The sequence below is a fragment of the Vitis riparia genome, chromosome 6, assembly GCF_004353265.1.
Source record: "Vitis riparia cultivar Riparia Gloire de Montpellier isolate 1030 chromosome 6, EGFV_Vit.rip_1.0, whole genome shotgun sequence".
Lineage (NCBI taxonomy): Eukaryota > Viridiplantae > Streptophyta > Magnoliopsida > Vitales > Vitaceae > Vitis > Vitis riparia.
Genome location: NC_048436.1, coordinates 2,863,547 through 2,891,114, shown reverse-complemented (window position 1 = coordinate 2,891,114; position 27,568 = coordinate 2,863,547). Strand labels below are relative to the sequence as shown.

General features: G+C 35.5%; 1 protein-coding gene across 2 annotated transcripts; it reads left to right on the top strand.

Moving 5' to 3' along the window:
- The first annotated feature begins 114 nt into the window (after positions 1-114).
- LOC117915895 (AT-hook motif nuclear-localized protein 7-like) lies at positions 115-26,191 on the top strand. Of its 2 annotated transcripts, XM_034831637.1 has the most exons (5): positions 115-525; positions 10,966-11,018; positions 11,115-11,249; positions 24,440-24,601; positions 25,473-26,191. In XM_034831637.1, the coding sequence occupies exons 1-5, from the start codon at positions 141-143 to the stop codon at positions 25,629-25,631; spliced, it is 894 nt and encodes a 297-aa protein (XP_034687528.1). In that variant the 5' UTR covers positions 115-140; the 3' UTR covers positions 25,632-26,191. The 2 variants fall into 2 exon arrangements, with proteins under 2 accessions (XP_034687528.1, XP_034687529.1); XM_034831638.1 differs by lacking the exon at positions 11,115-11,249.
- Positions 26,192-27,568: the final 1,377 nt, after the last annotated feature.

Here is a 27,568-nt window from a genome sequence, read left to right as displayed (position 1 = left end):
TCCAACCAAACGATATCTTTTGTACTTTCTCCACTCTTTCTTTTTAGTAATCTCTTCTGAGTTTCTCATTTCTTTCTTCTATCAGTGATACTGCTGTTGTATTGTAGGGAATTCGTTCGGGAAAGTTTTCGGTTGATTCAATGGAGGATTTGTCTTCTAACTCCCTCTCCGATTTCTCTGATGACTGGGTGATGGACCAGCCGGCGGAGAAGGAGACGGCTGTTGACCAGAGCCTCCCCGAAGTTGTGACATTCCCGGCCGGTGACATTGCCGGTCCTGCGGTTGTTGTCGCAGAAGAGGTGTTTGGAGATGGAGATAAGGCGGCCGAGGAGGTTGGCGAAGGAGAGTTGGAAGAAGTGGTGGTGGTTGAGGAAGCGGTTCCGAAGAGGAGGAGGAGGAGGAGAACGGGGAAGAGGAAGGCGGTCGAGAAGTCGGAGGTTCCGACTTCGCCGGCGGAGGTGTTGCAGAGACGGAGTAGAGGGCGGCAGAGACGTGCCGGCAGAGCGGAGGTTTCTCCTCCTTTTGGTGAGTTCTCTTTGATCAGTACAAGTAAAATTTTGGCTTGGGAATTAGCTTTTTATATATTGATTTTGATTTTCTTTTATGTATAGTTGTTGTTGTTATTATTATGTCAGTTTGATTGATTTGCTTTCTGAAGATTTGATTTGTTGTCGGAGATAAGTCATTAGTGTTTTAAGTGGTCTTGCACTTCTACAAGTTAACCGGCACAGGTTGTCCGATTTCATTTTCCCGCTTATACAACGGCTTGATTGGTATGTTAGAAAAAAGTGGATGTAGTTACGTCTACTTGGAAGCCTAAATTCTATTCCGACCTTTAATCCGAGTATCTCATTTCTCTAAACTTGGGTTATTTATGCTAGATTTGGGTTGGTTGGATTAAATTTGAGTTAGTCGGTTTCATAATTCAAAATCTATTTATGATATTTTTTACAAAACCTTTTTTGTGTATTTGTAAATAGTAATAGTACAAAATTTCAATATAGTAATAATATATATATATATATATATATATATATATATATATATATATATATATATATATATATTTAAAATATAAAAAGTATATGATATAATACAATTTGATTTTTTTAAATATAAAAATAAAATAAATATTATCATATACAATAGTATGCCTTATAAATATTATAAAAACATTATATTAGGTTAGACTTAACAAACTTGGTTCGAGTATAATCTAAATTGAACTCAGGTTGAAAAAACCTAATCAAACTCAATTCCGAGTGTTGAAAATGTTGTCCAAACTCACTCAAACTTCAGATTGAGTTCAGATTGAGTCGGCTAACCCATTCAAGTTGCACCCCTAGCTGCTTACCACATCTTCTAAACATTATTAATCCCAATAATTCTAAATGCATCTATTTGAATAATTCCAATATATCTAAATAGTATTATTATAGCTCTCTTCCACACCATACTTTCTTCTATTTTCTTTTCTTTTTTTGCTTTTTTCCTAACAAAATTTTAAATGCATAAATTATATACTTCCAAGCTTCTTTGACAAACAAAAAAATTGTTTTGGAAAAGTCAATTCTAATCTCTTGTTTTCTATTTTTTTTTAGAAATCATATAATAATATTATTTGTGTTTCATATGAATGTATTTAAGACTTATTATTTATATAAATTTTCACAAATATTTAATTAAGAAACATTTAGTAATAATGTAGGAGAGATTTGGAGGTGAAAGGTAATTGAAAAAATAAAAAATTGAAAAAAAGAAAATGTTTTGCAACCTACTAGTCAGACACCAAGATTGTGTTTGACATGCATGTGTTGAACACCTTCCTGATATATCTGGCCCTTCGGTTCTGCACCTGCACCTTCTTTTTTTTTTTTTCTTTGTTTGTTTTATTTATTATATATATATGAAATTTTAAAGTGACAATTTTAATTTACAAGTATAAATTTGCTTTTTAAAAGTCCACTTTCTTATTTTTATTTTATTAAAAGTTTTAGATTTGAATGAAATTATGTGTTTTAATTTTTAATTTAATGAATGTTTTAAATTTGAATAATTCATTGTTTCACTTAGATGTTTCTTTCATAGTACTTATGGTTAGATGATCTCCTATATTATTTGAAGATGTCACTTTTGACACAATGTTCCAATGCTAATTTGCCTATTCAAGTCGGGAGTGGGTTTGAGAGGTCCAAAATGGATTTTATGCATCTTCGTGGTGGAGTTAATTCTTGAACCAGGAAGTATTTTGAAATTGACTTGAACATCTTTGTCGAGATGGAATTACTACTTACTCAATTGGTCTAAACCAAAGTCAGAGAAACAATGCAAGAGTTATCATTTTGAATCACCGGAAGAAGGCTCCATCTCGCATCAAGTAAGAGGAGGATTTTCTTTCCTTACTTTCTTTGTTCCACAATCGCTCTCTCCAACCTTTTCTAGCCCTCACTTTGCTTCTTTCTCCTCTTAAACTTTTGTCACTTGACTGTTCCACATGATTGACCTCTAACAGTACATCACTGGGTTTAGAAAAGCACAAGGGTCTTTCAGAATATCATAGCTTAGATAAATCATTTCAGGTATAATGGCATTTTTTTAGAGTTCGATGAAAGTTTCTAGTGGTCCTTTTGTTGATAATGGATTATTCTCTATCAACGATTAAGGTAATCTTGTTGAACCATGTAAATCTGATGCTCCTTTTGTGTTTAATTTTCTTTGACTGTGATTGCAAAAGTTAACAATGGTTTAATAGAGCTTTTCAGCTACTATAATTTTTGTTCCATGTTTAAAAGGTGAGATTGATATTTAATTTATGTGAGGTAGATTAGTTATGGATTTTGTTTTTATTGAATGAATTTGTTGTTTTATTGTCTCCTATATATAGAAACAAAGGGTGTTTGCCTGATTAAAATTTGTGTGGGCATGCTGGAACCTTTGGGCTCAAACCTATTGTCACCATTTACCCTGATGCCTTCTGGGCAGAGAAGGCGAAGTAACTAATCTCTGGTTCACTTACTGGCTATCACTAAGCTGGTCAGAGAAGTTAGAGTGAAGAGAGGGTTTGTCCCTCCATCAGTTCTTTCTACCTCAGAGCTTAAGATACGTTTCAATTTTTTTTAATTGTTGTGGGGCTGCAGTAAAATAGCATTTTGAAAATTTTGATTTTAATCTAATACCACAATTTGAAAGTATTATTTGTGTTTTTAATGCAAATCTATTCTAAAATGTGGATTTAGTTTTGACAATGCTGTTTTAGGTCAACGTAAAGGAAGTTGCAAATTAGGGAAGAGAACTTCTTTCGCTTGTGTATCAACACAGTATAAGAAGACTTGATTTCTTACCAAATAAAAAAAATGCTTCAAAAGATCTAATAATTGATTGGATAATCTTCTTCCTAAACTTTCCAGGCCAGCCATTCTTCTCCTGTAGCATCCTCAATCAATATATTTTGTGACAATATCTGCTATAAATTGCCTGACTGGAAACCAGAAAAGTAATATCTTCTGTATTTGCAGGATATCTAAATAGATGAAAGTCTTCACAAAATCAGTGGTTCTTCATGTTCAGCTGATGTGACAGTACAAAACAATTTCTCGCCTTTGAGGAGCTCATCAACCATGAGTCCTGATGCATTGTTTGATGCTTTAAAGATGTGGGAAATTTTAGAAACTTGATCCTTAATATTCTCTAGCTTCTTAGATTACTCTTGATTGAAAAATCACCTCAAGTACCGTGGGCTGACTTCTATTGTTGATTTCATTTCTTGTCTTGATGGGGTAGAGTTTTTGATTTTAGCTTGCTACCTTTCTTCACTTTTGTTTATTAAATCATGTCGTTGGTCCACATGCCCACAAGTGCACTTATTTAATCATCTATTCCTATTAATGTCACATTCACCAATTCGCACTCGTCTCTCAGTCACAGCTCAATCCCTTCCTCATGGTGTTACCTAAAATTCTTTAGCAGAAAGAGAAGCTTCTCAAAACCTTTTTCCAATCCAAGGTGAAGATCTCTTGTTCAGCAGGGTGTTTGTACCAAAGAAAACAGAAAAGCTAAAGTTCTTGACAAACACATTTCTAGGATGGGAGCCTCTGCCTCTTTGGAGCAACAATCATGGATCTTCCTTACTCAATCTACATTCTTATTCCCAATCAACCTAATAACCATGGTTTAGAAGCTACAAGTGAAAACCCTTAATGAAAATGGAAACCAAGAAGCAAAGCATTGACAATAAAAGTGGGATTATTCATGATTCTCCTCTTCTGACCATGGATTCCTTAATTTCTGTGAACAAGAGTCAGGTCCTCTATTCATCAATTGTGCTGTCTTGGTGAATTGGGTTAACCAGGTAAGCCTCTTTCTACTTTGGATCCTGCAACTTCCAAGGTGAATCCACTCACTGTTGATGTAGACCACTATAGGATCAAATTGAAAGAACTTCTTTCCGTGAAGTTTGAAGAAATCTGCTTTTCAGGAATAGTCATTGATCTTCTCTAGGTGTCTGGAATACTCTAATCTTGTACTAACCTTGCTTCTAGCATCAAGCAGAAGTTTCCTAAACTTGCTCGTTCCGATAAACTCAAGATTTTGGGTCTGCTTCCAAGGTTCAGTAAGAAGTTCTCAATTTATTTAAGATTTGAGAAACCATTAAACTTGCCCTTGGAACTTCATACATATTAGTTTACTACCAAACCGAGAATGAAGAATTTGTTCTTAACCTGATATTGATCAAGGGAACATTGGCATTGCTACCATTAAAGCCTGAATCAAGGATGTCATCGAGAAGATGAAGTCAAGTAAGGCTCTTTTGGACCAAAAGGTTGTGGAGAAAACTATGTCATTGATGCAAAAAATTGAAGAAGGAAAATTTGATGATAACCTCCTAAAAGTATCAACTTAAAATGATTGAAGTTCTTCTATTGGAGAAAAGCAACAGTCCTTAGCCTCAGTCTTTGGTGGCATGAAGCACCAATAGGCTATGATTGTCACATCTAATTCCATTTATTGGGTCAATGATTGGGCAATAGATTTTTAATCATTTCATTGATCATTTAATTTCAGTTTCTTATTTACTTTGGTCTCTTCTTTGTCTTTAATTGCTTTGGTACCTTTTGGGTTTTATGTTCTGTTTTGTCAAGATCAATGAGCTTTTTTACTCCCTTGTGGCCTGTTGAACCAGCAATCTGATTTTTGCTCCATTACTGGTTATCCTCCTATTAATAAGGAAGTTAGTGTTGGGTTGCTTCCTACTCTGGTGTTGCGTTTGCGCCAAAGGTGCTACCATTGCCCATATACTTGTCCTTTAGTGAATAGAAGACTGGAGCCAATGTTAGTAGTGAATAACATTGTGCCTTTATATTCATGTAGCTTTGCAAGTTCATTTTTATTTCCCTTATGGTAGAATAATTACACATAAATTTATAAATGCATAGCAATCAAATTGTCCTCCAGCCAAATCCAACATCATTCAGTTTGATGTGATGGCAACTTTATTATCATAATACAACTTCATGAGCTCATTAGTCAAGAACCCAATTCTCGTGACAAAATTGTCAATTGAAGCATTGCAAGAGCTAATAAGTCTTCTATTGCTCTAAACTCCACTAATAAACCGGAGCCAATAGCAACTAATTGTTTCTTGCTCTGCTATGTTTCCAAGTTAACCCCGGCAAAAGTACAGTAGTATGAACTTGATCTCTTATTAATAATGACATCAGCCTAGTTTGCATCTCTATCCTTAAATGATCCTGTTTACATAAGATAGCTGAATTCAAGTATCCCATAATTATATGGATTACCTCCATATATACCACAATGTATTCAGAAGCACTAATGATTGAGAGAGAGGTAGATCAATTTTTCCTCAAGCCTCTAGTATGGCCCCAGATCAACAGTAGAGCTTTCACTACTATGGCAGACAGTAATTCTGAATGCAGTGTCCACAAGCTTAAGCTGTGGCATCCATCTCCTTTAAGAGGTTTAGGACATGCTTTTACTGAGAGGTAAGTATGCCATTCTTAGACTTTGTTATACTACTGAACTCCTTGATCTTGAACTCCACTAATTGAATCCTTGGGGTCCTCCTTTTGTACATCTCATTTCTGGTCATGATATTGTCATACACAAAACAAGCATTAATTTTCCCCGAAAAGCACTTAAGGAAAAAGGTGTTTTTGCTTGACTAAGCGTAATCAAGATTTTGATACTACTTTTTTCTAAAGCATTCCAACGACGCTTGATGAGACTATTTTAGGGCATCCAGGGCCCTCTTAACCAGGAAATGTTGTTATGGTAGTGGTGACATAAAAATTATAATGGTGGATACAATTGATCCTTTTAGCCAAACCATTCCACTGTATGTGCCTGGGCATGTTAATTTTTGTTGAATTTTATATTCTTTTGTAACTTGAGGATTCGTTTGACACATCCCATCTCATCATATGTACATGTGCATTTAATCTCCCTTGCTTCGCTTTGGACCTCATTTTAAAATCTATTAGATTTGCTTAAAAATTCCTACTTTGTTTTAAAAAATATACTATAAATAAAAAAGAATATTCCACTAACTGATGCTTGCTTTATCTAGCTGAACACATTTGTGTGTATAAGCACTAAGGATGGTTTGGATCTAAACATCAAATCTTCATATGAAATTGATGTGTTTACAATATTGACATCCAAATATAAATTGTATTTCGGTTGAGGAAGACCCTTAAGCATTAACCTGTGACTGCTAACATGTCCAAGGAATGCAACCCACTAATCCACAATTTTTTTTTTCTGTATCTTGTTTATGTATTCTGATTCTATGCAATTGATGTGTTAGCCATATTGACATCCAAATATTGTTTGTATTTTGATTGAGGGAGACCCTTAAGCATTAACCTGTGACTGCTAACACGTCCAAGGCATGCAACCCACTGATCCACAGTTTCTTTTTTCTGTATCTTGTTTATGTATACTGATTCTACTGATATCACATAGGACTCTAGCCTTTCTCATTCTGTGATTGGCACCCTTGATGATTTAAGGCTTTGATACGCCTTGATATTGTTTGGACCAAACACCATGTTAGTTACCAGACTTCCTCTATTATGATATTGGCATCTGATTTTCCTTCATCCAAGGAAAATTGAAGCCTTACTTAACAAGGACTAAAGTGGGGCATGATAGCTTTCTAACTTATGTGAGTCTAGAAGCCGTGACTTCTTAGTAGTCATTAGTCACTACCATTCCATCTACTTTATATTTAGACATACTAGATGGTTTTGACTTGTCACTCATCATGTGATTGGAGCCAGAAATTTTGGTGGGTAGGCAAAATATAAAATTTGTGTATTATAATAAATATAAATAAATTTTAATATTTTAGAAATGGTAGTATCAGTATCATTCAATAAAATAAGTAATTATTGATATTAGCTATAAAAGAAAAGAAGAATTTATAATATGATAAATTAATTAACAAAAATACTAAAAATATTGACAAGAGAGTCTTGGATTTTATTAAAAGTTTATAAAAAAAATTCAAATAATATTTGCGAATTTTTTTTAAAAGATAGTAAGAGATTTGACCAAAACATTTTTAATAATTTTTAGAAATATTTTGCTATAGAGCTTTTAAAAAAATTTAATAATTTAACTAATAATTTTTTTTTGGATTTTTTAAAATAATTAAATATAAATCACTTGATAGTGATAAATTTTTTATTGAAAGTTATCTATGATGTAGGTATAATGTCATTATTAAAACTTAGGTTGTCAACTATAAATTAATAAATGCTGGATTAAATCTAAAAATCTAAAGAATTATAAAAACTTTGAATTGAACTAAAAATAATCTACCAATAAAAAAGATATTTGATAAAATATCAAATATTTAAACAAAATTAAATTTTATCAACAATTAAATAACATATATTTGAATAATTGTGTACGTATTCATGAATTAACAACTACTTGATTAAACCTAAAAGTCTAAATATTTACAAAATTTCAAATTTAAACAAAACATAGCCCACAAACAAAAAAATATTTAATAAAATATCAAATACAAAATTGTAAAAAAATTTATTTTGTTAAATTTATTTTATGTATATTAGGATTTATATAAATTTACTTTTATTAACATTAAATAAAATTAAAAATGCTAACAAACCAATATTTTATAAAATCTATTCAATATTCATGCTTATCTAATTTTTTATTCTATCTATTTTATTTCACACACAAAATTAGTTTTTTAGAAGGGGCAAACTTGCATTTTTATTTTTTTAACTTTCTAAAATCCCTAAATCAACAAAAGAAAATTTTTAGTTTTAAAATTTGAGGGGGCATGTGCCCTCCTTGAGCCTATGGTGGCTCCGCTCCTCCTGATTGGAGCACCATGGCTGACAATTTTCTGAATGGATAAAAGGGGTCTTTAGGTGTTTATTCAAATGGGGCAAGACAGAAGCCTCAAGGCAGTATAAGGTCTAATCCTCAACTCAAACAATAAAATTTCAAACAATAAAAAAAATACTAATAAGTTCACATAAAATGAAGTAATAAGAAAACCATAACAATCTTAATAAGGTAATTCATTTTTTTCATTGTAGTTTCTAATTTAGCTTTTTTTCTCTCTTCCAAAATCTAACTCTCTATATTGTGGTGGCTCCATCAAATTTGTCTTCACTCTTTTGTATCATCATCATTATCAATTATAGGATCATTTGACGAATCATCGTTATATCTAATTGTTCCATCATTCTCTTTATTAATGTCAATGTCCACCTATTTTTCTTCATTCACCAATTGCAGTGGTACAGGTTCAAGCTTTAAGCAAAGTAGTGACTATAAGGAGGTGGTACAACAACTTCAACAGTAGCAACTGACAATTCCAATATCAAAGTAGTTCTCGTCCAAAAACAAAAACCCAACACCCGATGACCAACAACTCTTCTTTTCTCCTTCTGAATCTTTATTTATTTTATTCTTTTTTGAGGGCTAATAGAATCCAATCAAGCATTTTTTTTAACTAACCAAGAAATTGACCTAAAACCCAAGTCCAGGACCCAAAATGTACAAAATAGAATACCAAAAAGCCCAAAGACATTGAAACATGTTGGATATGGATGCCCAAAAGACCTAGGACTCATAAAAAAGCCATAACTGTCTGAGGCTTAAGTCTTAACAATCCAGTAACCTTAAGTTGTGCACATTGGTAGGGTGAGGCTTAAGCCTCAATGTGGAGTACTTGAGGCTTAAGCCTCAATATGGAGTACTTAAGGCTTAAGCCTCCTTAAGGCTTAACCCTCCTTAAGGCTTAAGCCTCAATAAACAGTACTTCAGGCTAAAGCCTCAAGGCTATTTCCTAGCACCTCGTCTTGAGGTCAGCTTGAGGTGTAATCCATGAAAGCCTTTTAAAATATTAGTGAATGGTGGATGTCAACAAGTTACTTTTGACTGACTTTTTTCATAATCTTTGGCACAGTAAGCTTTCTTACTGTCATTGTATCATTTCATTGTCATTTGAATCCTTTGCATCGTTTTTGTCTTGAGTTTGTTGAGCTCTCTGCCTGCTAGCTTTTCTACACTGGGATATTGATTTTACACTCCTCTTCCATTTGTTTTTGTCCTTGTAGCTGAATGCCTTCTCATCACACTTTCATGAGATCCCAGCAATAAGCTTAGCCAAACTCTTGGTTGGCCAATGTTCCACCTCTAAGAGAGATGGTTGAGTTGGTCAACCATAAATTTTTGCAATCAATCCATTATATTGAGGTTGTAACCCATTATTATTTCCTTATGCTTTACTCACACTTTACGCTTTACTCAATTTTTATGGTTTAAAAATCTAATTGTGAGGTATGTAACAAAGAGAGTTTACCTTGCTATCATCTTGCCTTGTGAAAATGAATGGAGTCTAACACATTTGTTCTTTCAGAGAGAGATGCAAAGGCGCTCCATGCTACTTTAGGTCTGACCTCACTCGGTTTAGACTTTGAACAAACATCTTGATTCAATTTCATGGCTTAAACTGCCCCAATCTCAAATTCAGCAAAGTGATCTAAACCTAAGAAAGTTTGTGTCAGTATGAGTGCGACAGTGCATGCGTATATGTGTTAATAAAGAAAGTGGTTTATTTGAATTGCATTTGGAAACTCTCAACTCTAAGTGCCAGATCAAGGAGTTCAGGAACTGTTTATTGGAGGTTGTTGTGTTTAGGAACCAATTTTTCTAGCTGCTATAGTGTCAGGAACCAGTTAGTACTACACAGTTGGGACCTAGCTGTTATTGGTGCTATCTTGAGATTGTGATCATACATAGTTAAAGGTCAATGTTGATCTCAATAGATGCATTGGTTAAATCTGATTGCTTCTCAACTGCCCTGGGCACCTATTTAAGAGGGAGATCTGGAGCTTGGAAAGCCTGCTTCTTAAGTGGTCACACTACTGGAAATTGGGGACTTAGGCAGCTAGCGTTTCTCCCCAATAGGGTCCTTACTTAGTTTTGGTGAAGGAATTTTAGATAAAGGAGCATCTTCTGTTTATGGTGTATCCCTCTGAATTGTTGTTGTGGCAATGTTCCCACTGAAATTCATTCTTGGACTTTCATCTTTGCCACATGTGCCACATTTCCTTCCTTGTTTATCCCATCTCCCAATGTTCAAGGCATGACTTTGTTTTCTGTTCATAGTCTGCTTGGAACATGATCGAGCTTCAAGTTTGACTTTCGTGGATGCTGTTACTGCTAGTATGCTTCATACAGTATCTAAATGTTGCAAACAATTAGGAGAGAGAAACTTGTAAAAATTCAATTTGTTAGAGGCTCCAAAAAGAGGCACTAACTGAGTATATGCAAGATGTTTGCTTTTCAATTTAAAATATGATTTTTTTTTTTGGCTAGATATATTTTTTTTCTGCAGAAAAGCATATTGTTTCTTTCATATAAAACTTCTTATTTGTCATTTTGGGCTTGCTGCAGGCACTGTAAAAGGAAGACTCAATGCTTATATATTGACTGTAAATATAGGAGAGGTAATATTAGATGCACGAGAAGAAAGTTTGATTTGTTGCACCAGTGAAGTTATTATTGTTTCTATTGCATGAAGAGATTTTATTCTATATTTGCAGGATGTCGTCAACCAGATATTATCATTTTCCAAATTTGGTCCTCAAGCAATCTGTACTATTCTCTCTGCCACTGGCATTGTATCCAGTGTTACTATTAGCCAACCTAGTCATCCTGGCGAACTTGAAAGTTTTGAGGCATGATCTCAGATGGACCCCATCTTATGTTTATTATTTCTAAATTTATTTGTCATGGCAGTGTAGATATCTTTTTAATATTCATGCTTAAAATTGAGATCTTCCCTGTTTGTTCTACTTGTGAATTCATGTCCCTGTCATCTTGGCTATCTAGTACAGAAGAAGGAATGCACAACTTACTACCCCAATAGAAAAGTGCTACCTGCCTTTGGGTCATTTGAGGGAACCTAAAAATGGACATTTTTTTTCCAAAATTAGTTAGCATCTTGTTCTCAGTTTTCTTTATATTATAAACTCTAAATTAGCTTGTTTAGCGGCTTCACTTTCGGTTTTTTATCTTCCCCTCAAGTGACCTTCTACCAAGTTATAATGATTATGTCTCATTGTCCTAATTGCCTTTAAAGTCAGAGTTGATTGAATTAAGGGGTCAAAGTACGGTTTATAGAACATGCTGAAATTAGGCAGCCGATGAACAATGACATATACTATCAAGGGGACCACTTTCCGCAAGATAGAGGAAATTATGGTTGAGAGTGTAAGTTGGGAATCAACTGTTGATAGAAGAAGTTCTTGAGCTAGATTATGGCAGATATTGCAGAAGAAAGTAATGTCGTGAAGGAGTTGATGGGTGCAAGGACCAAACAATCGAAGATCTCCCATATTCCCTGTTAATGTGGTGGAAGATATAAATAGAAAAAAGATCTCTTAATCATAATATCCTTGATTTTCAGATATTTCCATGATATTTATTGAGGTTTCCATAATTGTCCTCATGTCAGCCTTTGTATGAGGAATTCATGAGATATCCTTAAGATATCTTCAAAGTTTCTATAATCTCTCTACTATATCTGAAACCATTTTTTATAATTTCTCTGTACTATATCTGAAACCATTTATCCTTTAAGATAATTGTCACAAACATACTAGACATAATACCATAAATACAATGCAACCGATTTCATTTAAATTGATACTAGGTAGGTATAGCCTTTAAAATATTTACCATTCAAGTGCATTTGACTATCTTTAGTATATATTCTTTTAAGAGGACTCAAATTTGAAATATTTTCTCTTAAACAATTTTTTTTTTATTTTATTTTTTATTTTTCTTTAGATTGTATTTAAGATTAGAATATTTCTTTTGGTAGGGCAGATAATGCCAAGAAGTTTCATTTGGTCCATTGTTTGTGCCTCATCAAAGGATGAAGATTTTGGTTTTAGAAATTTGCTTGCTCTCAACAAATCATTGTTTGCTTATGATCATAGAGACTTGCGATTGAAAGAGATAAATTATGGAGGCACATGATAAAGGAAAAATGTATGGTTTTAGAAATGAGTTGTGCTTGAGAACGGGGGGAGCTTGATTAGCCATGGTACATGGAAAACAATTTAGAAGAATAAGATGTCTTTGAAGTTTCACTAGTATGTTGATTGAAAATTGACTGAAAACTAAATTTTGGTTTCATTTTTTATGTGGGGAAAAGCCTCAAGTATCGATTTTCAGGCATCTTTCTGTTTTGGTAGTTGATAAACCCTTCTATTCCAAATTGATTAAACTTGAAAGTTGCTAAAAAGTTTCCAAGATTGGGAACTCGAGAAGATGGTAACTTGCATGACCTGGATTTAAGTCTTTGGCCTTTGGAGATGATGAAGAGGGCCCTATTCCCTGGACATCTTTGAAAAAAGAAGTGCTTCTTTATAGAATCCTTTTCTATGGTACTATTTCCTATTACCTTGTCTTCCTTTTCCATTGTTAGGGTGTGGCATTTTGTGGCCCATACCAATGTGGGGCTTTTGCATGGAAAGTAGGGGGCTATGGTGAATTGGTGTAGGTTGTTTCGATTGGTTAAAGAGTCTACAAACTATATACTCTTTCCTTCCAAAGGTAGCTAGATTTTTGTTATCTTCATTATTCTCTTTGTTTGACATGTTATATGTAACGACCCGCACCCAATCATGTAGATATTGTCCGCTTTGGGCCCAAGAGGGCCCTCACGGCTTTAAAACGCGTCTACTTGGTTAAGAAGAGCCTTTACATATATAGCGCCAGGAACTTCCTCCCCTATCCGATGTGGGACATCACAAACACCCCCCCATGCAGACACAACGTCCTCGTTGTGTCCCATGGGATTGCGGTGCCAAACAGGCAAACACCCCTTACGAGGCCAAACAAACCCCCACACCAGGGTCGGGGATCGGCTCTGATACCATTTGTAACGACCCGCACCCAACCATGTAGATATTGTCCGCTTTGGGCCCAAGAGGGCCTTCACGGCTTTAAAACGCGTCTACTTGGTTAAGAGGAGCCTCTACATATATAGCGCCAGGAACTTCCTCCCCTATCCGATGTGGGACATCACATTATAGGTGTTGTCTTTTGTCTAATGGAAGTTTCAACATGTTAGCTTGGGTCTTTGTTCATAAAAGGCTGAGGAAAGCATGGAAGATCACACTTTTAAGTATGTTTGAGTTTGTTTGGAAGGAAAAATAAGAGGAGCTTTCAAGAGACGGAAGGTGCTACTTATTTACATTTGAAATCCTTATTCTTGTGGTGTGTTTTTAGTGGAAGTGGAATATCTTATATAATGCTTTTATTTTCTTTGCTCTAATGATTCTTTGTATACTCTTTATGTGCAAGGCTTCACCCCTTTCATGGAACTTTCTTTTATATATCTATCCATAATTACCCATAAAAGTTTGATGACAAAAGAAAAAGAAGTAAGAGAAAAATACCATGTTAAAAAAATGTACCCCTATTGGATCTTAAATGTAGTTCCTAAGAAAATTGAAGGGGCATTGGGCTTGATCTAGGGTGCTCAATTTAAGTCTTTATAGGTGTGGGTCCCTATTGAGGAAAGCTTTAAAAAGAATTTTGTTTGATCCATGGAAATGACAATATCTTTCAAATGACATAAGGCTTACTTTGAATAAGAGCACACTTTCCAGTTTATCAATATATTTCTTATCGGTCTTTTTAATTCCAAGGAGGTTGAGGACCAATTGAAAAGGATTATATGGAAATTACCTTGGAGAGGAGGTTATTTAGACAAGAAGATTTATTTAGTAAGTTGGTTCACTGTTTCTTTGGTAAGTGGGTTGGGATCTTAGGTAAGATATCTTGATCCTTGTAATAAGACTTTATTGGGCAAGTGATTTTGGAGATTTCCTTTTCGATGTAGAAACTCTTAGAGAAAGGTGATTACGGGGAAGTGCGTGGAATTGGAGGGATTTGGTTTTCTAGAGGTGGTAAGGATACATGTGGTTCAAATTTACGGAAAGCCATTAGGGCATATGAAGTTGATTTTTTCTTAAGGACAAGTTTTGATATTGGTAATGGTCTAATGGTCAAGTTTTGGCAACATCCTTACTGCAATAGGGACCCTTTGATTGTTTTTCTGGGTTTATTCAATCTTGTGGTCCACAAAGAGGCTTGGGTGGCAAATTATGAGATGGTAGTTTATTCAATCTTTGGTGGATTCCTTGTTGTAGCTATTGGCCTATTCTTTATTTCTGGTAAGTTAGAGGACAAGTTGGTTTGGAAGATTGCTAAGGACTCCTACATCAGACCCCATTACCTGTTGGGTGATGTCTCTACCTTCTCTACTAAGCCAATTTTAAATTTAAGAGTGAATTCCAAGTTTATTATGTTTTATTTTTTGTTAAAAGTAGAATGAGAGAATTCTGATTATTGATCAGCTTATGAGGAGAGGTTGGAGTATTGTTAAACAATGGCTTTGCAATGAATATTTATTGATCTACTGACTACATACTCATCCACTAAAAATGGACTTCTGGGTCATAGACTTTGGTGTTCTTCTTCTTGTTTGGCGTTTCTAGGGTATTTCCTCTTTGGTTGGAGATGTTCTCTAAGTCTCATGGTGCCTTGGGAGAACTAAGTGTAAGGCAATTTGGAGGTTGATTCCTTTGTCTTTTTTTGAATCACTTGGAAAGAGCTCAATAGTAGACCTTTGGAAGGTGTGGAATGGTCTTTACTTGGGGATAAAAGATGTTCAACTTCAGACCTTTTTTGTGGACTACTAAGGGTTTAGCCATTAAGGTTCTCCCTTTTTGTCCTTTTTGTGAATTTTCTGATGGTATGAGGATTAGTTTGCTAGGCAGAGATATTGTTTATTCTTTTTTGTGTTTGCTTGTATACATTGTGTGTCCATGGATTGAGCCGCTCCTTTTTGGTGAAGGTAGTATTTTCAGAGTGAAACATATGAGAAATATAATTTGAATATTTTTATTGATGATGATGATGGATGAAAAATGAAGTCGCTAAAGATTATAGTTTTTTCTTTTTGAGTTTTTTCCCGATTGGAGGGTTATAATGAAATCGAAATATTTATATGTCAATAGTCCATACAAGAACATATTTATAGTTGTATATCATGGTAGATTCTTATCATATCGGTTGGGAACTATTGGAGCTTAGAACTTTTGGCACAATAATATTAGTGGCAGACTAATTGGATTGGAACAAACAAATTATAGTTAAAAGAATAGAAAATATATTTTGTGCATTATCTATGCATTAAATATCATATTTAAATTGATTTCATATGCACTTCGATGATCAATATTTTTGAATTTATGATATTGATGAATACCTATGTTTTCCTCTTTTAAACTTGTCATCAAGTGATTATATAATACTTTATACTTCATTCTTGTAGTATATATATATATATATGAAAACACACACACACAGAGATACATATATATATATATATTTATTTATTTGTTCCTCAATATGTAAAAAGGGAAAGCAAAACATGATATGATTCATGAGTTGTCACTTTAGTGTTCCAAATTATACTTCTTTCTCTGCAAGTCATTTATATCTATCAATGAGTTTTCACTTAAACATCACACACTAGCCATGTGGGTATTTTCTTTTGGTAACATGTTTAAATTCCCAATGATGTTTTTCTGTTTGTCTTAACAAATTCCTGAAACTTTCTTAATAGTATCATGTTCTGGTAGTAATTTTCATCATCAATCTACGAATCCCTGATAATTGATATTTGTTTCATATTTCTGTACCTTTATATAATAATTTTATCCTTGGATGGGTGCCTTAGCAAAATGACCTTTTGTCAACATGAATTAATAACTATATATGCTCAATATGCCTTCAATTGCTGCAACTCCATGTTCACTTGTAATATCCTACTCTTTTGTCACTTGTCATTATGGTCTAATCCAATTCATGCTCGGTGTTCTCTTTTTCTCAGGTTATCCTGTCTATTTATCTTGTTGATGGTCTACTTATTTATCTTCTGGTGGTTGTTTCTCCCTTCAAAGCCATAGACCTTTTCTTAAGCTTCCATGTGACCCAACCATTCTCTTGTATTTGGTTGGAAAATCCTGGTATAAACATAGTGAGGAACAATTGTGGTCGAAGTGCCATTGTAAAAGTTAGGGATGAATACTTTTATCATACTTTTTGAGTGCAACAATGCCGCTCTTGAGCTTGGGGCATGGGTCACCCAAATGATGGTGGATATGATGTCAAATGACATAGAAGATTTGACCTATCGTTGTTGAACACCAAGATTTTCAAATAAGATGGTTAAAGATCGATCTAAGAATTGGTATTGGAGCCAAGGGTTATGGCAGCATCATGATGGGGGAGGGGTTGTTGGGGTGTAACAATGCCATTCTTCAGCCTAAGGGATAGGTCGTCCAAATGATGACTTAGAATAGACCCACGAGGTATGGTGTCCAATGCCATACAAGGTTTGACCTATCTTTGACACCAAGTAGTTTTCAAATGACATGGTTAAAGCTTGATCCAAGACATTTGAATATCTAGAAGATGGAGCATACCATTATAGAGTATTGAAATGAGTGAGTCTTAAGTGCATTTTCTAGAAATTGGCTTATGAAACAAAAGAATGATTTTCAAACTAGCTTATCCAAAAGAGAATGGTTTCTATACTGGTGTTGCTTTCAACTGTGGATAAGTATAGATGAAGACAACAAGTTTTGTGCTTCCTTATGGAGTAAGGTGGAAGATATAGATATCTCAAATTTCTCAAATTTATTGTCAAAAATATATATATACAAGGATCAAATAGAGCTTTTCCTCTACCTATGATTTTCCAAATATTTTGTCATAAAATCTGAAGATAACTTGTTTTTTTTGTAATTTGTATTTTATCTTAAGATGGATAAATTTGGAAGGGAGATTTCCTTTTCTGAGCTTTTCACTTGAAAGAAGGCTGGGGCTTCAAGCCTATGATTAGATATGTAACATGAATAGAATGGTAAAGTAGCCCTTAGTTGGATCCATCCGAGGAGATTGTCTTGCCTAAAATTAGAGTAGTAGTCTGATTTAGTGGAACTCAGCATCAAAAGGGGGTTAAGCATATATTTGTACCATTTTGGGTTGTTATCATGCAGATCTCTTAGGACATGCCTGCTTTCTGGGTATTTTAACTAGGAAATTGATCTTTCATTCTCAAATGTGAGATGACCCTACTTAGAAAATTTTAATCTCCTTGAGTACGAGATTTTTCCATATTAGGTAGGATCTTTTCTAATATAGCAAAAAAGAGTTATTTGTTCATTTAGAAATAAATCTAACTTTTATAACTACTGTTTGAAGAGTTACTTCGTAAATTTGCATTAGTTCAAAGACAACTTCTAAGATAACCAAGTGTTGTCATGGAAATTATAGCAATTTCTTGACCTATTGAAGTGAGAATTTAATAGCTATTCCATTTTGGGGGACCTTTTTTACAAATAGGATTCCCATTCTTGTACAAAATCAATAGGTATCATCTCATAAGTTACTAGTTCATTATTCCTCATTACAAGTCATGCAAACAACATATAAGGGCTAGTAAAGGCTTAATCAGATCTTAGGTCGTACTTCAACCACACAATTGCCTTTTCTTTTTTCCTTCTCTTTCTAAATTTCTTCTTATTTCATTTTCTAGGGCAAGGGCTGCCAATGGACAAGTGTAAAAGGAACTCCTTTTTCCAGACCTTAATCCTTTAATGGAATGGTGTACCCCATTTCTGTCCTAATGCCAAATTAGGATAGGGTAGGAGAGGCAGCCTGGAATAGAAATCTTCTTGCCTTTATGCCTAAGGGTGTCAACTAGGTAGGCTTGAGAAGGGTAGCAACCTTCTCAACCCTTTTCCTATTAAGAATCATTGACTTTACTCTAACTCAAATTTGGGATGAGTTGGGATCATGAATCCCATCCCTCCATTGGGATGGGGCAGGTCAGGACTGGTGTCTGGGTATCTAGGTATCCATCATAAGAATGGTCTTCAGTGGATTAAATGAGAGTGGAGGATATCTTCAAGCATCACTTTGATGGCCGAGGGAACATCTTGTATTCAATATGTACTCAAAAGGACTAATTGAAGGCCTCAAGGATGGAAGGTAGGGTGTTCAGGCTCTCTAGGGGCAACTGGTGACTTCAATAATGTAGAAATAGGACTTAATCTTCAATTAAAACTAACTGTTGAATATAATGTATTTATAGTATATAATTTTTCCTTGTTAATATAGGTCACATGTATGGTAGTTAGGACTCCTAGCCTTGTATATATATATTTCTCAATTGTAAATAGATAACACATGAATGAGAATTAAGGTTTTTCTTCTTTCTCTCTCTCTCAACATGGTATCAGAGCTAAGGGAGAAAACCTAATTCTTTCCTGTTTCCCGTGTCATCAACTTCGGGAAACCTTCCGGTGACCGTGTTTCATTCCGGTCACCTTCCCCATCTCCCAATACTTTCCGGTCAGTCGGATCGTCGTTAGAAAACACTCACCGCCGGCAAAATTTTCCAGCGAACTTTCCGATGACGTCTTTTTCCGACACCGACCATACCAGAAGAGCGCCTGGAGGAGATCTCCAACTTTTGTGAAGGCACCGGAACCAAAAGATCATCCACACGCCGGCCACGCGCAATTTTCAGGCCGGCGACTGCATCTCACGCGCCGGCGCGTGAGGACTTTTCCGGCCACGCGCCTCCTCCTCCAGCCTCGCCTGACGCCGACTAGCCTTCCTTCATCCCTGGTTCTGCCATCCGAGCCCTGCACGTACCTCTTTTTGGGTTTTTTGCCTCCGCATACCCTCCAAACAGTTTTTCCGGCGAGCTTCGGCTACTTTTTCTCCATCCTAATCCCTGCACGTGCCTAAGGAAGTGTTCTTCTACCTTTCCGGTGGTGCCACGCCGCGATCTGCAGCCGCATTAGGGCTCTCTTCAATCCAAATATACTTCATTCTCCAGATAAGTAGATATGGCTACTAAAACTTCCATTTTTTCCTCTGTTATATCTGGATCTCCTATGATTACTTCGGAGAAATTGGTTGGCAGTGACAATTATCTTTCCTGGTATGCTTCTGTTGAACTTTGGTTTATGGGTCAAGGATATGAGGATCACTTGATTACACAGGAGGCAGATATCCCTGAGGTTGACCGCGTACAGTGGAGAAAGATAGATGCACAGTTATGTAGTGTATTATGGCAATCGGTTGATCCCAAGATTCTTCTTCATCTTCGGGCCTACAAAACTTGTTTTAAATTTTGGACTCAGGCCAAAGGATTATACACGAATGATATCCAGCGTCTTTATAAGGTGGCTTCTGCTATTGTCCATATCAGCCAACAGGACTTGGATCTATCTACTTATATTGGCCAGATTGCCTCTCTTAAGGAGGAGTTCTTGACTGTGATGCCTCTTACTCCTGATGTTGGGGCTCAACAAACACAGCTTGACAAGTTCTTCATGGTTCTTACTCTTATTGGCCTCCGTCCGGATCTTGAGCCTGTCCGTGATCAGATTCTTGGTAGTTCATCAGTTCCGTCCTTGGATGATGTGTTTGCTCGCCTCCTTCGTATCTCCTCCACTCTGACTTTGCCATTTGATAGCACTTCAGATTCTTCTGTGTTAGTTTCTCAAACTAGCTCTAGAGGAGGCCGCAGTGGTACCCGAGGTAGTGGTCAATGTCCTCATTGCACCTATTGCAATAAACTTGGCCACACTCGCGATCGTTGTTATCAGTTACATGGACGGCCTCCTCGCACTGCTCATGTGGCCCAGTCCTCTGATTCTCTGCTGCCTTAGCCTCCGAGCTCTTCCGCATCTCAGGCTTCTGTTGCCTCTGTTGCCCAGCCTGGTAATGCCTCTACCTGCCTTATCCACACATCTTCTCTTGGACCCTGGATTCTAGATTCTGGAGCTTTTGATCACCTATCTGGTAATAAGGATCTTTTCTCCTCTATTACTACTACCTTTGCTTTACCTAATGTTACCTTAGCTAATGGTTCTCAAATTGTGGCTAAAGGTATTGGTTTGGCCCTTCCTCTGCCTTCTCTACCTCTCACTTCTGTCCTTTATACTCCTGAATGTCCTTTTAATCTTATTTCCATCAGCAAAATCACTCGTACCCTTAATTGCTCTATTACCTTTTCTGATAAATTTGTGACCTTGCAGGACCGGAGTACGGGGAAGACGATTGGCATAGGACGTGAGTCTCAAGGCCTCTATCACCTCACCTCGGATTCATCTTTTGCAGTTTGCATTTCCACTGATGCTCCTCTCCTTATTCACAATCGTCTGGGCCACCCTAGTCTCTCCAAGTTCCAGAAGATGGTCCCTCGTTTTTCCACTTTGTCGTCGCTTCCGTGTGAGTCATGTCAGCTTGGGAAACATACTCGTGTCTCGTTCCCAAAGCATTTGAATAATCGGGCAAAGTCTCCTTTTGAGCTTGTCCACACTGATGTTTGGGGTCCTTGTCGGACTGCGTCTACTTTAGGATTTCAGTATTTTGTCACTTTCATTGATGACTATTCTCGATGTACTTGGTTATTTTTAATGAAAAATCGAGCTGAGTTATTTTCTATTTTCCAGAAATTTTATGCTGAAATCCAAACCCAGTTCAATATTTCTATTCGTGTGTTACGCAGTGACAATGCCAGAGAATATTTTTCAGCCCCATTTACTTTGTTTATGTCTCATCATGGGATTCTTCATTAGTCTTTTTGTGCTCATACTCCTCAACAAAATGGGGTAGCTGAACACAAGAATCGACATCTTGTTGAGACAGCTCGTGCTATCCTCCTCCATAGTAATGTTCCTTTTCGTTTTTGGGGGGACGCTGTTCTTACCGCTTGTTATTTGATTAATCGTATGCCCTCCTCTGTCTTACACGATCAGATTCCTCACTCTCTTCTCTTTCCTGACCAACCACTTTATTTCCTTCCTCCTCGTGTCTTTGGTTGTACTTGCTTTGTTCATATTCTCACTCCTGGACAGGACAAGCTTTCCGCCAAAGCCATGAAGTGCCTCTTCGTGGGATATTCCAGACTTCAGAAGGGTTATCGTTGTTATTCCCTTGAGACTCATCGATACTTTATCTCCGCTGATGTCACCTTCTCTAACCAAATCTCAGAAACAAAATTTGAAGTTCCAAAGAAACCAAATCTCAGAAGCATAATTTGAGAAGCAAAAACAAACTCAAACCACACCAACCACGGACTGCAAAGGATGTGAGAAAGGCAGCACAAGGAGGTTGTGCCAGAACATTTGCAACAACTGATGCTAATATTTTCTTTTCTGTGTTTCTGAACAACATAAAGGAAAGATTGAGAATGAATTAAAAGCTTTGGGCCCACATATTGAATAGAATGGGAATGGCCTTTGATTTGTAAAACAAGAGGCTGGTTATGGAGATGGCAGCACCAGTAATCAGAGAGGAGAATAAAGAGAGAAAATGAAGAAGGTTGTGTTTGTGATGTGGGAAGGAGAGAATTTATAATTTTAAGGGTTTGGGAGACGCTGAAATGGCAGAAAACTGTGTCCTAACCCGAACCCATTTAGGGTGCCAAACCTTCCCCTTCTTTGTGGGTCTCCTTTTTCCAACCCCATCGCCTATACAGGGAAAATTTAGAAGATTAAACCTGTCCTAACTCGAACCCATTTAGGGCCCAAACCTGCCTCTTCTTTGTTTATCTCTTTTTTCCTACCCCATGCAGGGAAAATTTAGAAGGTTAAACCAAAAACCCTACTCCATTACCATCATTGATTGTCATGTTCTGTCCTATCCCAGTTTTTAGAAACAAAAAACAAATGTAAAAGAGAAAAAAAAAAGAAACACTACCTTCCCATTTTCATAATATGTTTACAATCTAAGGTTTATATTTTTAAATCAATTTTTTATCACCTCTCATTCAAAAGATTGTCTCAGTTGTGTTCAATTCAAAGAAAAAAAAGTTTCAATTCCTCTCTTTCATTTCTCACATCTCCTCAGCAACTAAGTTGATATAGATTACTGCTTTGCCAGCTCCTCTACGCCTTAAACAATGGAGGAATAGCTCAGGAAGGAGAGGGAAAACTTTAGAGGAATGGTGGTGGAGGTGATGACTAGTGGGATTGAAGATTAGAGTTAAGGTATCGAAGTAGGTTGTTTATATAGGATTATATATTTTTTTTCTTTTTTTTTTTGTAATTAATTGTAAATGTAAGGGTAGAGGAGGAGCATATCCTAGAGTAATAGTGTCAGTGGTGATGGCTAGCAGGAATGGTGTTAGAGGCAACAACTTGCAGGATTGGAGTTCAAAGTTAGGGTATGAGAGTAAGAGATGTTTATATAGGGTGTCATTTTGTAATTATCTGTCCATATAAATGTAGAGGAGGAAGCCCTAAAGGAATGGCTGTAGTGGAAGTAACTAGCAAAACTCAAGATTACGGTTAGGTTATGAAGAGTTGGTGATGTTTATATAGGATAAAAATTTTGTAATTAATTCTAAATTAATGGAAGTAAGGTAAACTAATAGTGTATCTGAGGTTGGGTGGGATAGGGCAGGGTGCGGCTTTCCTGTACCTCTCTTTAGCCTGAAACCAAGTCAGATTTTGGTTTCTTATCAAAATGTTTCCAACTGTTAAAAATCCCTCAGGCTCATCATAATAGGGTCAGGTCAGTTCAGGGTTGGTTACCTGGTAAATAAAAAAGTTACCATCTCTAGGCATGGTGAAGCTACTCATGCATCCACTGGGAAATGCGACTAGTCCATAGAGCCTCTGCTGAACCCACTCCTGCAAATTCCCATAATAACAGGGAATGACAATACAACCATTTTACAAGTACAGTTGTAAAAATTCTTATTTAGATCCATTCTTTTCTACAATCTGGGATTAGTCCATAATGTCAGTTCTTCATCTAGGTATCTGGTATGTTGTGGTTTAGACATCTAATATGAGAAGATTAGTTGAGCCCATTCGATTGCAGCTTTTTGTTTTTTGAGAATTTGGTTGGTAGGAAATTACTATCACAGAACTTAGTTAAATGGAGGTATTGAGTTTCCAGATGATGATTACATTTATGCAGTTGTAGCTTCAATCCTCTAGAATTAACTTTTGTTTCTTGCAGTTGTTTCAATACACATGAGATCACTGTATTTTGGACTACACTGCATCTATATTTCTGGAAAGACTTTGACCAGGCAACCAGCAGAGTCACCAGTGTTGTGGTTGGAAATGGGAAGAATCATCCAATGGAAGGAGAAAAGAAAGGCAAAAAAAGAAAAAAAAAAAGAGAGAAAGACTGCATTGGATGACTGACAGTGGATAAAAAATTTCAAGTAGTGGAAACCTGTTCTTTGGTATCTTATGCAAAAAAATAAAAGAAAGAAAAGAAAAGAAATTATTATCCCATCCATATATTCTTTGTAAGAATAAAAAACTGAAAATTTCATTCTTTATGTGATCCCTGGTATAATCATAAAGCTGCAAATCCTTTTGTCATAAGATCATTAATATCTCAAATGTTTCTTGGTATGGATTTTTTCATAATTTCTCTTTATTGCCCTTTTTTATGACAGTTCATGAAACATACATCATAAATGTTTATTTTTTTTACAATTCTTGTTATTTCTCTGAAGTTTTCATGATTTCTCTTTATTTATAGTCATATGTGCATTCTTCCATAACATTCTATGCTAAATTGAAGTATTATTGTCAGGATTAGTAACTCTTATTTTTTCAATTCAAATTTCTATGTTTGGTACTAAATCCATCATTTCTTTAAATTTTTCAATGCTGTTTTGTAAATGTTTTCATTGTCCAATCAGTAGATATTTCCATCAGTGCTGGTGTTTGGTGCTAGATTACTATTAGAAAATAAATGTTTTTAGTTCTGTTTTCTATTCTCCTTTGTGCAGGGACGCTTTGAGATCATATCTTTATCCGGCTCATTTACAGCTGGTGAAATTATTGGTGGGCCTGAAGATGGTGGCATGTTAAACATTCTCCTGGGGAATTCTGATGGGGGAGTTTTTGGTGGTGGACTTGCAGGCTCGTTGATAGCAGCTAGTCCAATTCAAGTAAGGACTTGATTTCCTATAACCACATGAATGTCCTTGCTAAATGCCCTGTCTTACTGTTTTAAATTACATCTGTTGAACTCTTACTAGTCCAATTCACTTAGGAAAGCTACCAAAGTGAGGAAGTCAGCCTCACTTCCATCTATAAGACTAAAAAATAAAAAGTACCGTCTCAGAAATGATTTTGAAGGACCATTATTGGTTTTTTCATTTATCCCATGCATAGAGGAATATGGTGTTTGGTTGAGCTGCTGACTGTAACTGTACATTATAAACATCAGTGCAGTACAGCAAATATTATATTTTCAGCATGAGAATCAGGTAATTTTTCAGGTATGGTTTGAATTTAAGCTAAGGGCAAGACTTGAAAGCATAAAAAGTTTGATCCAAGTGTGATAGCATATTCTAGTATGACATCGAGCAATCTCTGTTCATATTATTCCTGAAACAAGCTTGTGTGACCTCTTCTTGGAGCCATGGAGAGATGTATGTTTTGCAGCTTTTGGAGAAATACTTTTCTCTTAAAGTTACATGCCAAATTGCTGTAGTTTCAACTTCATCCTTTTTATTAAGACATCTCAATATAATTGTAGTTGCCATTACATAAACATCCTTCAGATGCACTGCACCTGTTACTTGGTCTCTGCTGAATTTTTGATGCTGTTACTCATTGGTTAAGTTACATCCAAGTTTATGTGGCACTTGGAGTGGCAACTTGAATTGGCCATTGTTACTGGCATAATTTGGCATATAGTTTGCTCTAGCAATCTATCTGGTCAGGGATTGCAAAGACACTTGTTCAACAGGTTCCAATTGCTCTTGTACTGATATCTATTGTAGGACTCATGTTGTGCTCTTTTTTATTTACCAGCTTGTGTGTGGGGGCTTAGAGAAGAAACAGACACATCGAGGACCTAAAAGGAGGCGTGGTGCCAAATCTTCAGTGGCTGCTAGTATGCCTGGTAATTTGAAGGCAGAAAGAGTCCTTAAGCCAATGCTGAACCGGCAGATGGGGACAAGAGCTCAATGACCCTGGCATCTGCTGTCTCTGAACTGACCAATGGAGCAGGTGATGCTACTTTTGTTGGCCAGAGTATGATCCTCACTTGTCTTGACAGTGTTGATGAGAATACCTCACAGTCCATTTTAGACCAAAGGACATCTACCAATAATTGAAAAGGAATAGGGCATGGGAACCGATATCAGCACCAGTATCCCTTCTTTATCAGAGTATCTATCTCCCTCCCCTCAGTTTTTTATGGGGAATAAAGTGACCTTTTTTCTGCCTTCTATGGGATGGCTGGAGCAGCTAAATCATGGCTGATTGTGCAAGACCTTTAGCTGCAACTTTTGAACTTTGGAAGCTATCATTGTTGTTAGTGTGTTTGTTTTGTTTAGATAAAAACCCTGCACTTAAAGGTCATAACTTATAAAATTCGTTTTTGGGGAATTGCTGCCCGAAATTGCAAGGTTTTGGTATGTTGGTGCTGCAGGTGAATTCTTCAGTATGGAACTTATGACCATCTGTATCATATTCATGGCATATGGAAAGATGTCAAGGGCAATGCACCATCATATTATGTTTTGAAATGACTTACAGTAACAGAAGCAGCCATTTTGGCTTCAGAACCTCATTTCCTTGGCTTTATTGCAACGGCTAGGTTATTTCTGCACTATCTCTTGTTTTAGTTCTGCAATATGATGACAACACCCTCTTCCATGGGCAAACGACAAGCTTGGCTGGTATTGTTTTTATTATTATTATTTTATTTTTCGGCATAGGGCAGACCAAATCAGAATGCAAGATAATGTGCTCTCTTTGGATCATATTTTTCCTAATAACTGATTTTTTTTTTTGCATTAAAGACTTATTTTCTGAATTGCTGCTATGATCTCCTCCCCCCCACCACACAACTGTGAAAACGTTGCTCATGATACTGAACTATTTTGGCACCAAGGCTTTGCCATTGCCTAAGAAGTTGCTCAGGATGGTAAAAAATGTTTGAAGTGGTATAAAAAACAATTTCTTAATTTAAAGTCTATTCTTTATTTTTCTTTACTTTTTTTTTTCTTTCTATTCTTTTTTCTCAAAATTTTCTAGGACCAAATATAGCGTTAAATTTTCTATTCAATTTTTTTTTTAAAATTTAATACTATTTTTTCAATATTTCCATATATCCAACTATTGTTATTTCCATCACCAATAATGCTTAGTCTTGATTAGTATTAGAAATTTTTTTGAAAACTATTGTTGAAAATATATTTAAAAAACTTATGATAGAATATTTTTCAAAAAATATTTTAAAAATAAGTCATATTTTAGAATAAATTTGAGGGTTATGTGTAACTGTTTTCAAGAACACTTATTTATTTATTTTTTTAAATATAAAAACACGTTTAGTTGTCAATTATTCACAAAACAAGTTTTTTGAGAGTTGTTCTAAAAATAGAGTATTTTGTGATAATATATTATAATTATTTTCAATTTTTTCACATTTTTTTTGAACTATTTTAGAAAATTATTATTATAGTTAATTTTAAGAAATACTTGTAAAAAAAGAAAAAAAAAAGTTGAGAGCATTTCAAGGTTATTCTAATAAGGGTAAAAAGAATTACTTTTGAGAATTGTTTTTAAAAGCTACTTTTTGATTAATGTTTTTGAAAAAACTTTGAGTTTTTTTGTATAATATTTTAAGCAAAAATTGAAAAGATAGAAACTGCTTTAAAAACTTTTGCATTAGTGTTATTTACAAAAACTATTTTTCACATTTGACTTTTTTTTGAGATTATATCTTTATCTGGTTCATTTACATTTAGTGATTAATGCCTGCATGTTAAGCATTTGCATAATTTTTTTTGTTAAGCTAATTGCCATTGAACTGATCTCTATTGTAAGACTCATGTTGGATTTTTTTTTTTTTTTTTTTTTTCATTTACCAGATTGGCTGTCATCCAGGAACCTCATAG

Bases quoted from the DNA above. Each gene is read 5' to 3' on its own strand.
- LOC117915895 (XM_034831637.1), top strand. From the start codon at position 141: ATGGAGGATTTGTCTTCTAACTCCCTCTCCGATTTCTCTGATGACTGG. The intron at 11,019-11,114 runs GTAATATTAGAT...CTATATTTGCAG, and splicing joins TGACTGTAAATATAGGAGAG to GATGTCGTCAACCAGATATT. The intron at 24,602-25,472 runs GTAAGGACTTGA...TTTATTTACCAG, and splicing joins TAGCAGCTAGTCCAATTCAA to CTTGTGTGTGGGGGCTTAGA.